The sequence below is a fragment of the Sinocyclocheilus grahami genome, unplaced genomic scaffold (assembly GCF_001515645.1).
Source record: "Sinocyclocheilus grahami isolate Dianchi unplaced genomic scaffold, SAMN03320097.WGS_v1.1 scaffold888.1, whole genome shotgun sequence".
Classification (NCBI taxonomy): domain Eukaryota; kingdom Metazoa; phylum Chordata; class Actinopteri; order Cypriniformes; family Cyprinidae; genus Sinocyclocheilus; species Sinocyclocheilus grahami.
In genome coordinates this window covers 105,491-123,970 of record NW_015506067.1, presented here as the reverse complement: position 1 = coordinate 123,970, position 18,480 = coordinate 105,491, and the positions used below count along the sequence as shown (strand labels likewise).

At 36.3% G+C, this 18,480-nt stretch overlaps 1 protein-coding gene and 1 long non-coding RNA gene across 2 annotated transcripts in view; both read left to right on the top strand.

Annotated features, from left to right (window-relative positions):
* The window catches only part of LOC107563758 (GTPase IMAP family member 7-like), a 13,954-nt gene extending 11,062 nt beyond the window's left edge, over positions 1-2,892 (top strand). Inside the window, exons 3-5 of the mRNA XM_016248700.1 lie at positions 1,006-1,594; positions 2,145-2,148; positions 2,281-2,892. Of these exons, the coding sequence (XP_016104186.1) occupies positions 1,006-1,594; positions 2,145-2,148; positions 2,281-2,892 (1,205 nt within the window). The remainder of the gene's footprint in view (positions 1-1,005; positions 1,595-2,144; positions 2,149-2,280) is intronic.
* An 8,144-nt stretch (positions 2,893-11,036) lies between these two features.
* LOC107563723 (uncharacterized) lies at positions 11,037-12,375 on the top strand. The gene is made up of 3 exons (XR_001606134.1): positions 11,037-11,254; positions 11,455-11,524; positions 12,343-12,375. It is a non-coding gene; the product is annotated as an uncharacterized lncRNA (long non-coding RNA).
* Positions 12,376-18,480: the final 6,105 nt, after the last annotated feature.

The window sequence follows — 18,480 nt, the reverse complement described above, 5'->3', positions numbered from 1 at the left end:
CAGCAAAGTCCACTCAAAAATCGAGCTGACAGGAAACATTGATGTTGTACAGATTCAACATCTCGCTAAGTCAGGCTATTGTCCCCACATGCTTCAAAGCTACCACCATCATTCCAGTCCCAAAGAAGTCGTCTCCATCCTGCTTCAATGACTACCGTCCAGTTGTACTTACTCCTATCCTCATGAAGTGCTTTTGAACGGCTAGTCATGCACCACATCAAGTCTGCCCCCCCCCTCCCTGGACTTCTTCCAGTTTGCATATCGGTCCAACCGCTCGACCGATGATGCTATCGCCACTACCCTCCACTCAGCACTCACACATCTGGACAAAAAAGACTCATATGTCAGAATGCTGTTCATAGACTTCAGTTCAGCATTCAACACAATCATCCCTCAACAGCTCATTCACAAACTGGTCCAGCTGGGGCTCAACACTTCGCTGTGCAACTGGCTGTTGGACTTGTATGGGTTGTATTTTATATATATTTAAACTGTATTTATCTGTATTATGTTTACTGTTAGTGTTAAGTGTTAACTGTATGCACCAAGGGTCTGAGAGTAACGCAATTTCAATACTCTGTATGTATGTGCTGTACATGTGGCAGAATTGACAATAAAGCAGACTTTGACTTTGACTTTGATATTAGGGTTTTAGACTGATTTCAACCAATAACACATCTGTCCTTTCAGATGTGATCTGTGGGATGTTTGTGTGGTGGTGGTGGTGGTTAAATCTCAGGGCTGTTAACTGACAAGTCGCTGGCTGATCTATGTATTTCACGAAGACACTTTTCCTCAGGATCTTCCTAAAAGATTGTACTGTACGTAAAATTATAAGCATCTAAATTACCACTTATGTCTGTTTTGTGTTTGATGCAGAATTAGATGGAGGGAGGCTGACCAGATGGATTCCTGACAGCAGAGCGAACAGACAAGATGATCAGCAGACTCCTGCTGTCAGTCTCTCATCCATAAGGATTGTGCTGCTGGGTGAAACTGGTGTAGAGAAAAGTGCATGTGGAAAGACAATACTGGGACAGAAAGAGTTCGGATCTGAGAAAAGACAGACTGTAGTAACAACTGAATGTTCAGAAGCACACACCACTGTTTCAGGCAGATCTGTGTCTGTAGTTGATACTCCTGGATTCTTTGACACACAGATGAGGCCTGGAAAGTTAATGACAGAGATAGCAAGAAGTGTTTATTTATCCAGTCCTGGACCTCATGCATTTCTCATTGTGTTCAGAGTTGACAGATTCACTGAACAGGAGCAACAGATTCCTCAGATGATTGAGATGATGTTTGGTCAGGAGGTGTTAAAATATTCCATCATTCTCTTCACTCACGGAGATCTGCTAGATGAGCCCTTGGAGGAGCTCATTGAGGAGAACAGTAGATTAAGACATCTAGTTCAGCAGTGTGGAAACAGATATCAGGTATTCAACAACAGAGATGAGAATAACAGAGAGCAGGTGAATGATCTACTGCAGAAGATTGACACAATGATAGAGCAGAATGGAGGAGGACATTACAGTAATCAGATGTTTGAAGATGCTCAGAGATTCAGACAAGCGGAAGAGCAGAGACAGAGAGAGCGAGAGGAACGCAAATGAGGAAAAAAAAATAACTTAAATGATTTTCGCAAATGGCTGCAATATAACAAAGAGTGAAAAATTTAAGGGGGTCTGAATACTTTCCGTACCCACTGTATATATATCCTCCTGAGAACCAGAAATAAAAAGCTTTGTGAATTTAGTATTTTTTCATGTCACTACATTGTTTAGAGCATAAGAAAAAAATGGTAAAATAAAAAATTTTTAAAATTATATTTTATTCATAAGTTATGCTATGTCCACTGTAGAGGACACCACGACTCAGTTTTTCTAAAAATAAAATGACAAGAGTAGACATTAAATCGCCAATCAATTTTTAGGTTTCAGGATTTTTTATAACCAACTTTGTTTAAAGATGGTTCTCAACTATGTTATAAAATATATAACAAAATGATTTGATATACCATTTTGCTTTATGCAATATGTGTGTAGAAATTCCATAAACTGGTTTTCCCATTAAGCACAATGTTATCTATACGCTGTATCTAATTTGCATATTAAAGTGCTGTTTGGACAGCATGTTGAAAAAAGAAAAGTATAATAATGGCAGTAGTCATTAGCCAGATTTTCATAATAATATCTAATATTTCATAAGAATATTGATATATAATTTGTTTTCCTATTCAATTCTTTTGTCTCCCAAAATGTATAATAAACATGCTTTTAGTCCTGGTGTCCTCTACACATCACTGTTTCAGGAAGAAAAATATCTGTAGTTGATACTCCTGGATTATTTGATACAGAGATGAGCCCTGAGGAGTTAATGACAGAGATAGCGAGAAGTGTTTATTTATCCAGTCCTGGACCTCATGCATTTCTCATTGTGTTCAGAGTTGACAGATTCACTGAACAGGAGCAACAGATTCCTCAGATGATTGAGATGATGTTTGGTCAGGAGGTGTTAAAATATTCCATCATTCTCTTCACTCACGGAGATCTGCTAGATGAGCCCTTGGAGGAGCTCATTGAGGAGAACAGTAGATTAAGACATCTAGTTCAGCAGTGTGGAAACAGATATCAGGTATTCAACAACAGAGATGAGAATAACAGAGAGCAGGTGAATGATCTACTGCAGAAGATTGACACAATGATAGAGCAGAATGGAGGAGGACATTACAGTAATCAGATGTTTGAAGATGCTCAGAGATTCAGACAAGCGGAAGAGCAGAGACAGAGAGAGCAAGAGGAACGCAGTGAAAACACAGACTTTACACAATTTTTTACCAAGTATGGGCATAATTTGCGTATGTCAGCGTTTGCAGTTGGTAGATCCTCCTGAGAACCAGAAATAAAAAGCTTTGTGAATTTAGTATTTTTTCATGTCACTACATTGTTTAGAGCATAAGAAAAAAATGGTAAAATAAAAAATTTTTAAAATTATATTTTATTCATAAGTTATGCTATGTCCACTGTAGAGGACACCACGACTCAGTTTTTCTAAAAATAAAATGACAAGAGTAGACAAAATTCACTCAAATATAATGTCCACTGCAGAGGCAAAAACTCCATAGCTGGGTCTCAGGAGGAGATATGAACTTGTTGGCGATGTTATTTCTGCATGTGTTTATGAAGCTCTTCATGCAGCTGTGGGAGTTTGTCATGGCCATGCTACACAGCATGCCCACAGTAACCTGTGTGTGTTGCTTCAACAAAACAACCATACATCTGTTTTGATTTACCTTCTTTCATTTGTATTCATTTTTTATTCATTCATTCATTTATAATCATTTATCATTTCATCATTTTATTATTCCATTTAATCATATAATAATTTATAATACTAATTTAATCAATTTATATACTTATTATATTTCTGGTGTAGAGACTTGATCTAACATTTCTGTCAGGCAAGAGGCCCAGAGCAATAAATAAAATCACCTTGTTTCAATAAATAATGTTTATATATATTATATACAGGTGCATCTCAATAAATTAGAATGTCGTGGATAAGTTCATTTATTTCAGTAATTCAACTCAAATTGTGAAACTCGTGTATTAAATAAATTCAGTGCACACAGACTGAAGTAGTTTAAGTCTTTGGTTCTTTTAATTGAAATGATTTTGGCTCACATTTAATAAAAACCCACCAATTCACTATCTCAACAAATTAGAATACTTCATAAGACCAATAAAAAACATTTTTAGTGAATTGTTGGCCTTCTGGAAAGTATGTTAATTTACTATACATGTACTCAATACTTGGTAGGGCCTCCTTTTGCATGAATTACTGCATCAGTGCGGCGTGGCATGGAGACAATCAGCCACTGCTCAGGTGTAATGGAAGCCCAGGTTGCTTTGGCAGTGGAGCCATCTACCAGGAAATTTTAGGGCACTTCATGCTTCCTTCTGTTCCTTCTTTTTTTATGTTGGGGGGTGGTTTGGTGGACCCATTTCTCCTTAGGGCCCCCAAAATCCTTGGGCCAGCCCTGGTATAGATGAACAATTATACTCTAAACTTAATTCGACACTGAAATACGTTGAAACCTTGTTGAAAACAGCTTGTGATCCAGAGCACACATACTAATAGTCACTTTAACACGAAACAGGAAACTCGTGAATATCCATGTTTGCTCTGCCCAGTATTTCTGGCCCAATAATCCAGGTCGCACGCAATTGCCATAATATGTTTGGTCTAGTACGCAGCTGCCCTCATATTTTAATGCAGGACAGAAATTGTAAGTAAATTTGTCATCTTTGCAGAAATGTAATATGAAGATTTGGCAAACTTACATTTATCTTTAGCAACACAGTGAAAGTGAACAGCACATAGAAGACACATACTACTACAAACATATGAATCATCATTTTTCATCATCGAGAGAGGCTGCGCTGCAGTCTTTAGCATCCTTGGTAGTGTTCACACCTCCCATGCCAGCGACCTGGGTTTGAGTCCCACTCGGAACATGAACAAGATGGGGTGGTTAGGACCAGAGGGGTTACACCTGGTGATCATTATGCTTTTGCAAAAGTGGGAAAATATTCAATACTAAATAACTGCAAGGTAAACATATTTCTTTTTCTGAGTGTCTCTGAGTGAAGCAATGTAACTTTATCCACTACTTACCTTCATCCACTGTTCCTTTTGAATCATCAAATTCTTCATGGTTTTATATGTGTTTCTCCACTAATTGTGTAGATATTTCAGATCACATTATCAAGTTGAAAATGTCTTCCACACTCTGCAGTCAATTGCTGAATCAATTAATAAACTTTCACAGATGTCCTTGAACAACATAAGTCATCAATCATGATTGTAAGTGCAGTTAATAGCTTCTTAAATAAATTATTTCAGCATGTTTCTCTCTTCTCAGGTCTTCCTCAGTGAAGTCATTATACTGCAGTATGATTAAGAAGACATTGATTTGTTATTGTCCTCTTGCATTTTTGACAAACTATTTTCCTGTTTGACACTGTAAAGCTGTTTTGACACAATCTGTATTGTATAAAGTGCTATATAAATAAAGGTGACTTGACTTGAAAGCATAAGGTCCTGGATCAGACATATTCACACACTCTTGATCTTCTGTTGAACACTGCTCATGATTGAGGAGCAGAACGATCACATGAGGTCCTGGATCAGACAGATTCACACACTCTCTCACTGTCTGTGTGATCTGATGATCTGAGATGTTTGTCTGGAGCAGCTGATGACTGTTGATGAGCATCACATGTCTGTCCTTCAATCTTCCTCCGACTCTCTCTATAACATCTGGAGGAGCTTCACTGTCAAACGCTGCTCGTCCTAATATGAAGTTTCCTACTCCACTGTTTTCTGACACACTCTTCCCCAGAAGAACAATCCTCAGAGGAGTCACATCACTCACTGAAACACACGAGTAATGTGTTACGACACCAAGAACTGTAGCATTCTACTATAACAGATAGTACTCGGTTCTATATAGAACCTTAAAGGGTTCTATCAGGCGCTGCATATTTGGAACCATTAAAAGGTTATATAAAGAACCCTTTTTAAGGGTTCAATCAAAAGAACCCTTTAGGGTTCTTTGTAACCAAGAAAAGGTTTATATGTAGAACCCCAATTAACCTTTTTTTCTAAGACTGTACATACCAGCAGGACTAAATTTGGACTAAAAGTGTTATAGATCAAGCAAAACTGGCCACAAGTGTTGCATGTTGTTCATCATGGTCATCAATATTCTACTATTGATTTACAGTCCAGAGGTCTTTCTTTGCTCCGTCTTCTCCTGTGAGCAGAACCGTGAATAACTGCTGTGGAAATGAAAAACACTTACATTTGACTCTTGGATATGACTAATAGCAACTACAAAACACATTAATTAGGTTTTTTTTTTAAAGGTCTGATTTATTGATTCTCTAAAGGAGTTTGCAGGGTTGCCACAGTAAACATAATACTCAAAAACAGCATTATTAGAGAGACACACTTACACTCTTAAAAATAAAGGTGCTTCAAAAGGTTCTTCAAGCGATGCCATAGAAGAACCATTTTTGGTTCCACAGAGAACCATTCAGTCAAAGGTTCTTTAAAGAACCATCTCTTTCTTATCTTTTTATAATCTGAAGAACCTTCTTTTGCCACAAAGAAGCTTTTGTGAAACAGAAAGGTTCTTCAGATGTTAAAGGTTCTTTATGGAACCATTTAGACAAAAAGGTTCTTCTATGGCATCGCGAAGCACCTTTATTTTTAAGAGTGTATGGTCTTTCGATATGCAGAAAACATATTCAGTGTTTCATCAAGTATATGAAGCACATCATTTCAGTACTGTGTAATAATTTCAGGTTATATGTTTTATCAGCTTTATTTTAAATCTGAGCCTTCAGTTTGATTAACACTATTTAGGAACAGTATTTGACAATTAATAGGACTCTATGAACAGTAGACATCATACAACACAACTTATAGAAACACATAGGCTGCTTTTATTTTACAAACACTCATGAACTGAAACATCAACAGAAACATGACTGACAGCGAATGTTTAAATACATGTATACCCTTTTTTTTTAAATACTAAAGTACAATGTAATGTGGAAACGTCTTACTTTAAGTACATTATTAAGTAGATAGATTAGACATTTGAATAAATCTTGTCTACCGTTCATCTCACAAAAGGATAGATAAATATCTCTTGTAGTAATTGAACTTCAGATGTTTTTTTATGATGTACATTTATTCATTTAGCAGATGCTCATACTGTATCTGAAGTGTCACGGTATACAACAATCCCCCCCGCATATGTCCACATTTTTAAATTCAACTTATTTTTATTTTAAAGCTGATTTTACTGATGTTCATATTCATTAATAGAGTAACCTCTCACCTCTGCTTTCTCCGCTGGACATGTTGATATTCTGTTCTTTCTTTATTCATGAGTTGATCATCTTCTCTGACTCCTGACATCTGTCTCTTCATCATCCTGTCAGACATAACACTGACTTAATTGACACACACTTTATGTGACTTAATGACAAAAGGGATATGTGAGCAAAATGCAAAACTTATAAAAGCTTTACACTTCATAACAACTGATTGATTGCAATTGTACATTTTGCACTTAAATTATATACAATCTTAGACCCACAATCTTGGATTGAGTTTTTGTTTCTCTGCTACATATGAAAGTGAAAGCAACCATTTCTGCCGCTCATACAGTTATAATTACACTCCTAATAAAACTTTAATCATCATTTTGTGTCGTATATTATGTTTACTTATACTATGCACCACTAAGAGTGTCTTAAAAGTAAATTAGATACCCGCATGTCGACGTTTTTGTCATTCCCTTCATGAAAGCAGGTATAATTAATATCCATCCTCTGTTTTCATATAATCTTGCCACTTTTAAAGTTTTCCCAGATTTAAGACGTGACGTGAAAACATTAAACCATTATTTAAGATTATTAGAGAAACGATCAGTGTAAGACTTGTTCAGCAGCTTTCCTTCATATATTTTCTGTGAACAATTTCTTTTCTACAAAATTTGTAGTAGGGTTGAAGCTTTTTCAATGCACTTTGTTTAACTTTTCTAATTAAAACTGTCAGATAAACGCGTTGTTTGTCTTCTACAGCCAATCAGTAACCTAACCTACATTTAAACAGGAATTTTATATATCATCCATTTAGATTATTGCTATTAAACATTTAACTAAGAAAATTTCACTTAGAGAATGTAAACAAAACATTCAAAACATAATTTCACGCTGATGCGAATCGCTTTTGTAACTAACTGAGTCCATCTGCTGGTTAAAACTGTAAATGCGGAAAGCACAGCAAAAATATATTTTATATGTTCTACAAAACAAATGCAAGCGTTTATTTATTTATTTACTTACTTAGGTTTGTTTGGGGAACGTCAGTGTTGTTGCTCGTGTTTCTGTACGGACTGTGAAAACCGTAGCATGCCTGAAGTTCATTCCATAAATATGGCAGAATGAATGGAAAGAAGGAACAAAAGGTGGACATTTACACTGCATACAAGACAAAGTTGGTTCAGAGAGAAGAAGATTTGGAAACAGAGGACGTTATAATAGCAAGAATGCGTATTGGTCATTGTTTATTAAATCAGTGCTTACATAGAATAGGAAAACATGAAAATGGAAATTGTGACAAATGTGGGTTAACAGAAACAGTAGAACATGAGGCTTATGAAAGAGAACGTTTCCAACCAAGTCAAGCTTTAAGGTATCTGGAAATAAATGATCTGTCACTCCAGGTTTTGTTAGGCGATGGATCTAAGCCAGGGGTGTCCAAACTCGGTCCTGGAGGGCCGGTGTCCTGCAGAGTTTAGCTCCAACTTGCCTCAATACACCTGCTTTTAAGTTTCTAGCATGCCTAGTAAGAGCTTGATTAGCTGCTTCAGGTGTGTTTAATTAGGGTTGGAGCTAAACTCTTCAGGACACCGGCCCTCCAGGACCGAGTTTGGACAGCCCTGATCTAAGCAATCAAGAATATATCGCGAATTAGTTATTAAAGGAAACAGGATTGATTAATAGGATTTAGGATGCCGGTTTTTCTCTCCGTGGGTTATTTATTTATTTATTAAAATGTCGTTGTTGTTTTGTTTTTTTGTTAAATAGGTAGCTCTTGTTTCTAAAGTTCCTATTCAGTGTGCGCTTCACACTCCTTTCCAGTAGGTGGCGGGAATGCACCTTTTAACTTGGTTTGCCAACCGCCATGAAATCCTAAAAGAAGAAGACATTCATTCCATGCTGCGACTGTCCTGCAGTCGGTCCTCCGCGAGACGCCACAATAAACTGGAGTTTTCTACGAATTTAACAATTAAATCGTTTTTACGACCCACGAGACAATAATAATGTCTGACAACGAAGACAAGTGAGTTCTGAATGCGTCTGTTACAGTTTTTATGAGATATTTACTGTCGTTTAAAGTTAGTGAGTGTGAAAACAACACGATGGGATCATTAGAAACCTGTAGTGTGTAAGGAACTAACGTTATATATACAACAGGGTTATGTGCTTTCTTGTGTGGATGTTCGTTTGTTTATCTGAGGATTCTGTGTTATTGTTGCTCAGTTTTGATGACGGAGATTTCGATGATGTTGAAGATGAAGAGCCTCTGGATGATCTGGAGAACGCGGAAGATGTAAGAACAATGCTTTCTGGCAGGTGAACGGGATTTCACCAAGTACAACATGTTCCTGGATCAACATTCCAATCAACCAATCAGAACTGAGGTCTTCTCTGACTCCTGACATCTGTCTCTTCATCATCCTGTCAGACATAACACTGACTTAATTGACACACACTTTATGTGACTTAATGACAAAAGGGATATGTGAGCAAAATGCAAAACTTATAAAAGCTTTACACTTCATAACAACTGATTGATTGCAATTGTACATTTTGCACTTAAATTATATACAATCTTAGACCCACAATCTTGGATTGAGTTTTTGTTTCTCTGCTACATATGAAAGTGAAAGCAACCATTTCTGCCGCTCATACAGTTATAATTACACTCCTAATAAAACTTTAATCATCATTTTGTGTCGTATATTATGTTTACTTATACTATGCACCACTAAGAGTGTCTTAAAAGTAAATTAGATACCCGCATGTCGACGTTTTTGTCATTCCCTTCATGAAAGCAGGTATAATTAATATCCATCCTCTGTTTTCATATAATCTTGCCACTTTTAAAGTTTTCCCAGATTTAAGACGTGACGTGAAAACATTAAACCATTATTTAAGATTATTAGAGAAACGATCAGTGTAAGACTTGTTCAGCAGCTTTCCTTCATATATTTTCTGTGAACAATTTCTTTTCTACAAAATTTGTAGTAGGGTTGAAGCTTTTTCAATGCACTTTGTTTAACTTTTCTAATTAAAACTGTCAGATAAACGCGTTGTTTGTCTTCTACAGCCAATCAGTAACCTAACCTACATTTAAACAGGAATTTTATATATCATCCATTTAGATTATTGCTATTAAACATTTAACTAAGAAAATTTCACTTAGAGAATGTAAACAAAACATTCAAAACATAATTTCACGCTGATGCGAATCGCTTTTGTAACTAACTGAGTCCATCTGCTGGTTAAAACTGTAAATGCGGAAAGCACAGCAAAAATATATTTTATATGTTCTACAAAACAAATGCAAGCGTTTATTTATTTATTTACTTACTTAGGTTTGTTTGGGGAACGTCAGTGTTGTTGCTCGTGTTTCTGTACGGACTGTGAAAACCGTAGCATGCCTGAAGTTCATTCCATAAATATGGCAGAATGAATGGAAAGAAGGAACAAAAGGTGGACATTTACACTGCATACAAGACAAAGTTGGTTCAGAGAGAAGAAGATTTGGAAACAGAGGACGTTATAATAGCAAGAATGCGTATTGGTCATTGTTTATTAAATCAGTGCTTACATAGAATAGGAAAACATGAAAATGGAAATTGTGACAAATGTGGGTTAACAGAAACAGTAGAACATGTACTTATAAAATGTGAGGCTTATGAAAGAGAACGTTTCCAACCAAGTCAAGCTTTAAGGTATCTGGAAATAAATGATCTGTCACTCCAGGTTTTGTTAGGCGATGGATCTAAGCCAGGGGTGTCCAAACTCGGTCCTGGAGGGCCGGTGTCCTGCAGAGTTTAGCTCCAACTTGCCTCAATACACCTGCTTTTAAGTTTCTAGCATGCCTAGTAAGAGCTTGATTAGCTGCTTCAGGTGTGTTTAATTAGGGTTGGAGCTAAACTCTTCAGGACACCGGCCCTCCAGGACCGAGTTTGGACAGCCCTGATCTAAGCAATCAAGAATATATCGCGAATTAGTTATTAAAGGAAACAGGATTGATTAATAGGATTTAGGATGCCGGTTTTTCTCTCCGTGGGTTATTTATTTATTTATTAAAATGTCGTTGTTGTTTTGTTTTTTTGTTAAATAGGTAGCTCTTGTTTCTAAAGTTCCTATTCAGTGTGCGCTTCACACTCCTTTCCAGTAGGTGGCGGGAATGCACCTTTTAACTTGGTTTGCCAACCGCCATGAAATCCTAAAAGAAGAAGACATTCATTCCATGCTGCGACTGTCCTGCAGTCGGTCCTCCGCGAGACGCCACAATAAACTGGAGTTTTCTACGAATTTAACAATTAAATCGTTTTTACGACCCACGAGACAATAATAATGTCTGACAACGAAGACAAGTGAGTTCTGAATGCGTCTGTTACAGTTTTTATGAGATATTTACTGTCGTTTAAAGTTAGTGAGTGTGAAAACAACACGATGGGATCATTAGAAACCTGTAGTGTGTAAGGAACTAACGTTATATATACAACAGGGTTATGTGCTTTCTTGTGTGGATGTTCGTTTGTTTATCTGAGGATTCTGTGTTATTGTTGCTCAGTTTTGATGACGGAGATTTCGATGATGTTGAAGATGAAGAGCCTCTGGATGATCTGGAGAACGCGGAAGATGTAAGAACAATGCTTTCTGGCAGGTGAACGGGATTTCACCAAGTACAACATGTTCCTGGATCAACATTCCAATCAACCAATCAGAACTGAGGGATAACTTCGCAGGAAATATCTGTTTTAGGCTTACAATCAGGGTTAGGTGCTTCCACACCCTTGTTAATCAGCTATCATTTCACACTGATTTTAGGAATAAATTATGGGTAGGATGAGGCTTAGGGGTAGGGATTGGGTTAAGTCTTTGGACAGTAATGTTGATCCAGGAACATGCCTTGTTTGGCAAAATCACGGCGAACGTTTTGACAAGCGATCATTGACTAATATAGATCAGAATGTTTTTTTGTATTAAATGACCAGACTTGTTTCCTTGCATTGCCACACTATGGGTGATAGTTGTATTGCATGTGAGTTTCAGCACTTTTAATGAAAATAATGCAGTTTTTATAGTTTTTCAACTCAGAATCCCAATCCCACTTGGGATGATTAGGTGCATGTTATAGATCCATTAAAAAAATCTTTTTTTTGACATTATATTAATGACAAATAAATCAATTCAGACCCCTAACATTCATTATTGTAATGCAGAAAGTGTTTAATAAGAATATAACAGGTTAGTATTTCTAGTACATATTTTATAAATGATTCTCAATGTGTCTTATTGACATCTGGTAAGTATTTGTAGTGAAAGTAGTTTAGTCTCAGTTGTTTTTCAGCTCATAATCTCAATTTCGGTTTGATTGTTGAAGTGCATCAGTGTCAGACTCTCCTGACAGTCTTATCTCTCTGTGTTGTTTGTTTCTCATCTGTGTGTGTGTTTGCAGGAGGATCAGGAGAACGTCCAGATCCTGCCGGCAAACTTAAATGATTTTAACAAATGGCTGCAATATAACAGAGTGAAAAATTGAAGGGGGTCTGAATACTTTCTGAATACATACATGCATACAGTTCATGTTTTCTGGTTTTGTTTTCGTAATCTTGTTGTAATTTTTATTAGTTTTTGTTAAAAATGTCAATTTTTAGTATCAGTCATGGTAGTACTTAAACTTATTTTAATTTCAGTTGCAACGTTGCTGCAAAGGCAGCATTTCTAATTTACATTTAGTTTGCTTTTCATCTAATATTTACATCTTATTTCAGTTAACAAATGTTTTAATTTGTTTTATTTCTAAAGTTTTTTTTTTAAACCATAAAAACGTTGTACGCACAAAAGCCAAGTCAATTTATTTGTATAGCACTTTTTACAAGAAACATTGTTTCAGCTTTATATTAGTTTTTTAAATTATTATTATTTATAAGGACTATACACATTAATTAACATTTCTGTAAATGTGCCAGTATTCATAATATTTTAATAATATAGTAATACCTTAAAGTCACATTAAGCTTAGAGCTGAACGAGAATATAGTTCACGTGGAGACTATATAAATTATCAGCCAGTTGAGATTTGCAATGCGTACTAATAAATGCTCATGATGCTCCATTAATCATCAGTGATATCACTTCCTGTGTGACAGGATGTGTGCGCCGGTGATGGTGGAGCTGGAAGGAGAGACGGATCCACTGCAGATTGCCATGAAAGAGCTCAAGTATGACAAAACGCATGTTATTACACTACTGATATATTTAAGTTTTGATTATTCATGATTTACTTATGTAATTACAGACATTTAAGTAATGGTATGTTCTTTAATAAAAACAATACTTTTCTATGGGGGGAAAATATATTTTGTTTTACTTGATTTTAATTTAAACTTAGAGTAAAATTATTTTAACAGTGTATAGACAGTCTCTGACACATTCTCAGAATGTGTATTTTTCTGTGTGGTATGTGTTTTAATGTTGTTTGTGTGTTGATCAGGAGCAGGAAGATCCCCATCATTATCCGTCGGTATCTGCCGGATGGGAGTTATGAGGACTGGGGCTGTGACGAGCTCATCATTACTGACTGAGAATCTCACACACACACACACACACTTACACACTCAGATCCGCATCAGATCTGTGTGTCACAGCAGTGTTTACAGCACACATCTCAAGTGTTCTGCACTGGAGCTTTATATTTCATCCAGCAGTTCGTGTGTTTGTCCACAGGAGGACAGCAGAAACAAAGGTTTCAATTTCAATTATTTAATGTTCATTCCTTTGTTTTATTCATGCAATATTAAACTTTTTTTTTGTAGGAAATTATATGCTTCACTCTTGTTTTCTCATTATTGTTTTGAAACAGTATGACATTATCTGTAGATTCATACTACATGAGTTTAAAGCTGTTGAATAAAACAGCAAATCAAATTTAATTTACAGCTGTTCATTGAAATAGTTTGTAAAAACGGGGGAGTTCAAATGTAGTTTTTTTTTTTTTTTATAATACTAAGAAAGTGTTGTAAACTAAAAGTACCAAAGGAAGGAAAACATTTAATAAACATTAAACGTGTATTTTTTTTCCCCTAGTCAGAACATTATTGAAATGACCCTTGATTCAGAAATAAAAAAAAATTCTTGAAAATTAAGGCTGATAAAGTTCGCGCCATAAAGTGTTTCGCGGGATTTGATTCGAATTTATCAGCGATAACGAACCGTTTCCACTTAACTGGCGCACGAACGGCGGGATCTAAATGTAAATATTCATTGTTTGCGCGGGTTAAAAGTGTCTGAATTCACCTTTTGAGGTGAAACTACTTTTCTAGGTGGATGAACTTGGATCTTCATTCCTGTGGATGGAGTAAACGGTAAGCGTCTCTAATCACATAAAGGCTACTCTCAGAGTAAGTACTTATTTTGAATAAACTATTAGCCACCGTTACTAAAGCACGTTCTATAGTATTAATGTGTGTAATATATATGGATGTATTCTGGGTATATTCGTCATGTTATCATTGTCATGTGACCTACGGTGTGTTGTGTTGCTGCCATTCATAAATCCTCTTCCATTGCTAGGGTTGCCAACTTCAGAAAAGGAAAATAAGGGACAGTCGTGGTTTATTATAGAAAAAATAAGGGACATTAAAAAGATGGACTGCTTGGTGCTTGATACTTTACTGGTCATTTTGTATTTCAAGAATGGGGTCCAAGGTTAAGAATACATTACAAGTTAAATGTAAAAATGTTTTCACTATTTAACAACAGTGAAAGACAACGTCCCGTTATAATCACGTCTTCCTTCAGGTAGATTGCGTGTTTTCTTGCATGGCTGGATGTTGGAACCTTGAACAATAATCAGGTTGTTTGCATTCGCCCAAAATGATCTAATTATATTTATTATTAAGTTGGAGTTTGTTTTGTATGGTCTAGGCCAGGGGTGGGCAAACTTGCCCCTTCCAGGCCACTTTCATTCAGAGGTCAGCTCCAACTCTAATCAAACACACCTGAACCAGCTAATCTTTGTCTTCAAGACTACTAGTAGGCAGGTGAGTTTTATCAGGGTTGGATCAAATCTCTGCAGGAAAGTTGCATGGAAGGGCCAAGTTTGCCCATCACTGCTCTAGGTGGTCATGTCGTATATGGGACAAACTGCATTCAGCATGACTTTTATACAGAACGCTTCTTTGATCCCTTAAATGCATTTGTCAACCCTATACATGCAGGGCAGGACTTAGGGGGCCCCTGGGCTTGAGGTTAGGTTTGGGCCCCATACCTAGGGTGAATTCTGGGACATTTTTTGCAATTTTGACTCCTGCGATTTATTTCGATATCTAACACATTAGATCAGCACATTAAACTTTTCTGAAATCCCTAAAATGCTTTCTAACCACACCAGAAGAAAGAATGAAGATATTACAGAGGAGACATGGCACACCTATTAGTGTTTTTGTGGCAAAAAAAAAAAATTCTGCCTGAATTTGATAATCTGCAGGTCACTTTGTAATCTGGGACATATGTATTAGGCCTAAAAAAGCCTATATTCACCATACTTCATGCATGCCAAACACCATATCACCAATAAAAAAAAAAGCATTATGAAAAAAATTGCAAGTGCAGAAATCTCAATAAGAAAATGTATATTCCAATATAAGGAAAAATTATTTCTATCTACACAGCATTAACTATCTACTGTTAATTCATTTAAATTCATAGCTGACTAATGACTCTGTCTCTGTGTGTGTGTGTGTGTGTGTGTGTGTACAGAACATTGTCAACTGGCCTGGGTGCAGATCCCCCTCCTGCTCAGTGATTTGAACCGTTGTATGCTAAACTTTCTGGAAATTTAGGAAAAGAAATTAACGTTTACTTCCTGATACCTTTGTTTGCTATTGGAATACGTTTCCCAGATTTCGTCTCTGTAGCATCTCTCTAGCTAGCTGGTTTAGCTAGCTGCTAGCTACTGTGAACTTATGCTAATGTTATAACCTCCAGTAGTCCACATTAACACCCATTTCTCATTATAGCATATATTATCCCTTATCATTAGACTTATAAAGTCCCTAAATGCATATTTCCTCCATTTGAAGACTGTCCCAGATTACCCAAAACATGCTGTCCCACATTCTCAATCATATTTGATCATGTGGGACAACAAAAAATGTTTGAAAGAAGAAAAAAAAACTAAAACACATTTTCAACACTTTAATACATATTTTGTTGCTTGAATAGATCACAAACGTAATCTGACAACAATTAGGAACATCTTGTCTTATTCATGACAGTTTTATGCCCTTAACATTAATCTAGTCAGAATCCTTTGTCACTGACCTTGTCCTGCATTTTTCCAGGAGAGCTTCTTGATTGACAAGTGCCCCGCCCCTTTCTGTGGAATCACCCCAATTTCAGTCACATGACATCCATGCTAAAATTATAATAAAAGGCCTATTGACTAAATTTAGTTAGAACAGGAAAAACACACTGGAGCTTAGGTGTCCCAGATTACCCGAATTCACCCTATACACTACAAATGCCCTCAACTAGAATATTATTATGAAGTAACATAAAATACACAAAAATTAAAATATTCTTTCAGGTTCATATACAATTAATATGTAACATGTCTAGCCTAGTCAAATTTTAGATGTAGCCTAATATTAAATAGTCATTATAATACAACAAAACAATGTGTTCTCTCAGTTGAGAGATCAAAACCCTGAAATAACACTGAGCAAAAAAAAGCCAGTGATGCATTAGTATTATAAAAAATGTATTGTCATATCTGTCTTCTAATGTCAGATTCTTAAATGTAATCAATAAACTCAATCAAAAAAAAAAAAGTTGGTTATTAACAATCAAATGAAATCACTCATAGAAATATTAAATGAAATAATAAGCTACTTTTTTGAAATATGAACTACGTGGCCTCATGGGATAGTAAAGTGTCCATCGAATGTGCGCTTCAGAATCTTTCCAGAAGTAGATACTTATGCTGCGTCCCAATTTATACTACTTATAGTACGCCCTTAAAGTATTCTATTTTGGTAAAGGAAAAAGTACACACTTTTGAGTGTGTATTATAATAGTAGGCAAGTTTTGGGAAGTATTATCACATCACACAATTAGATAGAAGTTCAAATTGTTGTTGCAGATGAAATATAACACAGATAATGTTAAATATACTTTTTTTTTTCTCACCAGGATAGTAACTCAAACCTCTCTACATTTGGTCACGCACATCCGCCATGTTTGTAGTTTATAACACTTTTTATTCATGTTTGTAGTTCTGAATCAAATCCTTTGCCAAAGCGCAATGGATTGTGGACAATATTAACCATTACAGTGTGCATGGATCACACTTCAAACGTCTACCCAAAATAGTAGATCATCCGGGGACTTTTGGCCTACTCTTTTCATCATGCAATGGTTTGGGACACACTTATTGTAATCTCACATATAGGATGTATAAACACTGAGACGCAGAGCAAGAAATTCGGACACATATTGTTTTTCACCTACTATAAGGTAATAAGAGATATCGGATGCAGCCATTGTTTGCGCTGTAAAGTGTCTGAATCAGCCTTTGAGGCATTTGGATGGAGTTTAATGCATGTAAACAGTGACTGTTCCGAATGGAATACTAGCATACTGCATATTATTAAAAAACAGTTTGTGAATTAGTATGCAGTACCCAACAATAAACTTTGTTTCACAGAGTAGTACGCTATATTACACAACCTCAATAAGTTGCTTGTTTAATTAGTTATTTTATATTATCATCCCACATCAAGTCTAAAAAGTGGTTTAAATTTGTGTTAGATGTCACTGCAGTTCATTCCTCACACTGGAAATCTGGAAATGGAAAGAGAAACGTCATTGCTGGATACATGTTATAAAAAGATCACATACAGTTATGTTGTTTCCACATCCTTCGTGTAACTGGATTTCATTTCAGCCAGTAAATAATAAGCTCAGATTCACTTCTGAGCACACATTTGCAATGGCTTATGGGAAGTTAATTTTGTCCTCGTGACTCAAGGAGTCACAATCGTATGATGATACAAAAGCAGAAAATTAAACATGTTTAAAGATTCTGGTTTGCACTCGTCTAACTGCACACTGTCACTCTCTCTCTCCATCTTTCTGTCTCTCTCTTTCATGCACACTGTTTAGGAATGTCCAAATCGTGTTGCAGTGAGACCTGCAGTGTGTGTGTGTGTGTGTGTGTGTGTCTTTGTATCCAGTGAAACTGCAGGCCAGACCCCCTCCCTCCCTCCGCTCAGCCGGAGCTGAATGAGTCTCTTTGTTTAACCAAAGTATCACACAGATGATTAAATCAGGGGAATTAGAAATCAGCCTCAACTCTCAACACGCACACATGCACACATGCAGGACAGCATTCACAGCATTCTGTTAATGCAGAAATGCAGAGGTATTTAAGATGTGCGCTGTCATGATATTGGTTTCAGCCAGTCAGAATAAACCTACAAGCTCACGCTGAATTTGTTTAGAATGGAATACTAGCATAATGCATGTACACATACTTACTATACACTATGGTCACCGTGATTTTGCCAAGTAAGACATGTTCCTGGATCAA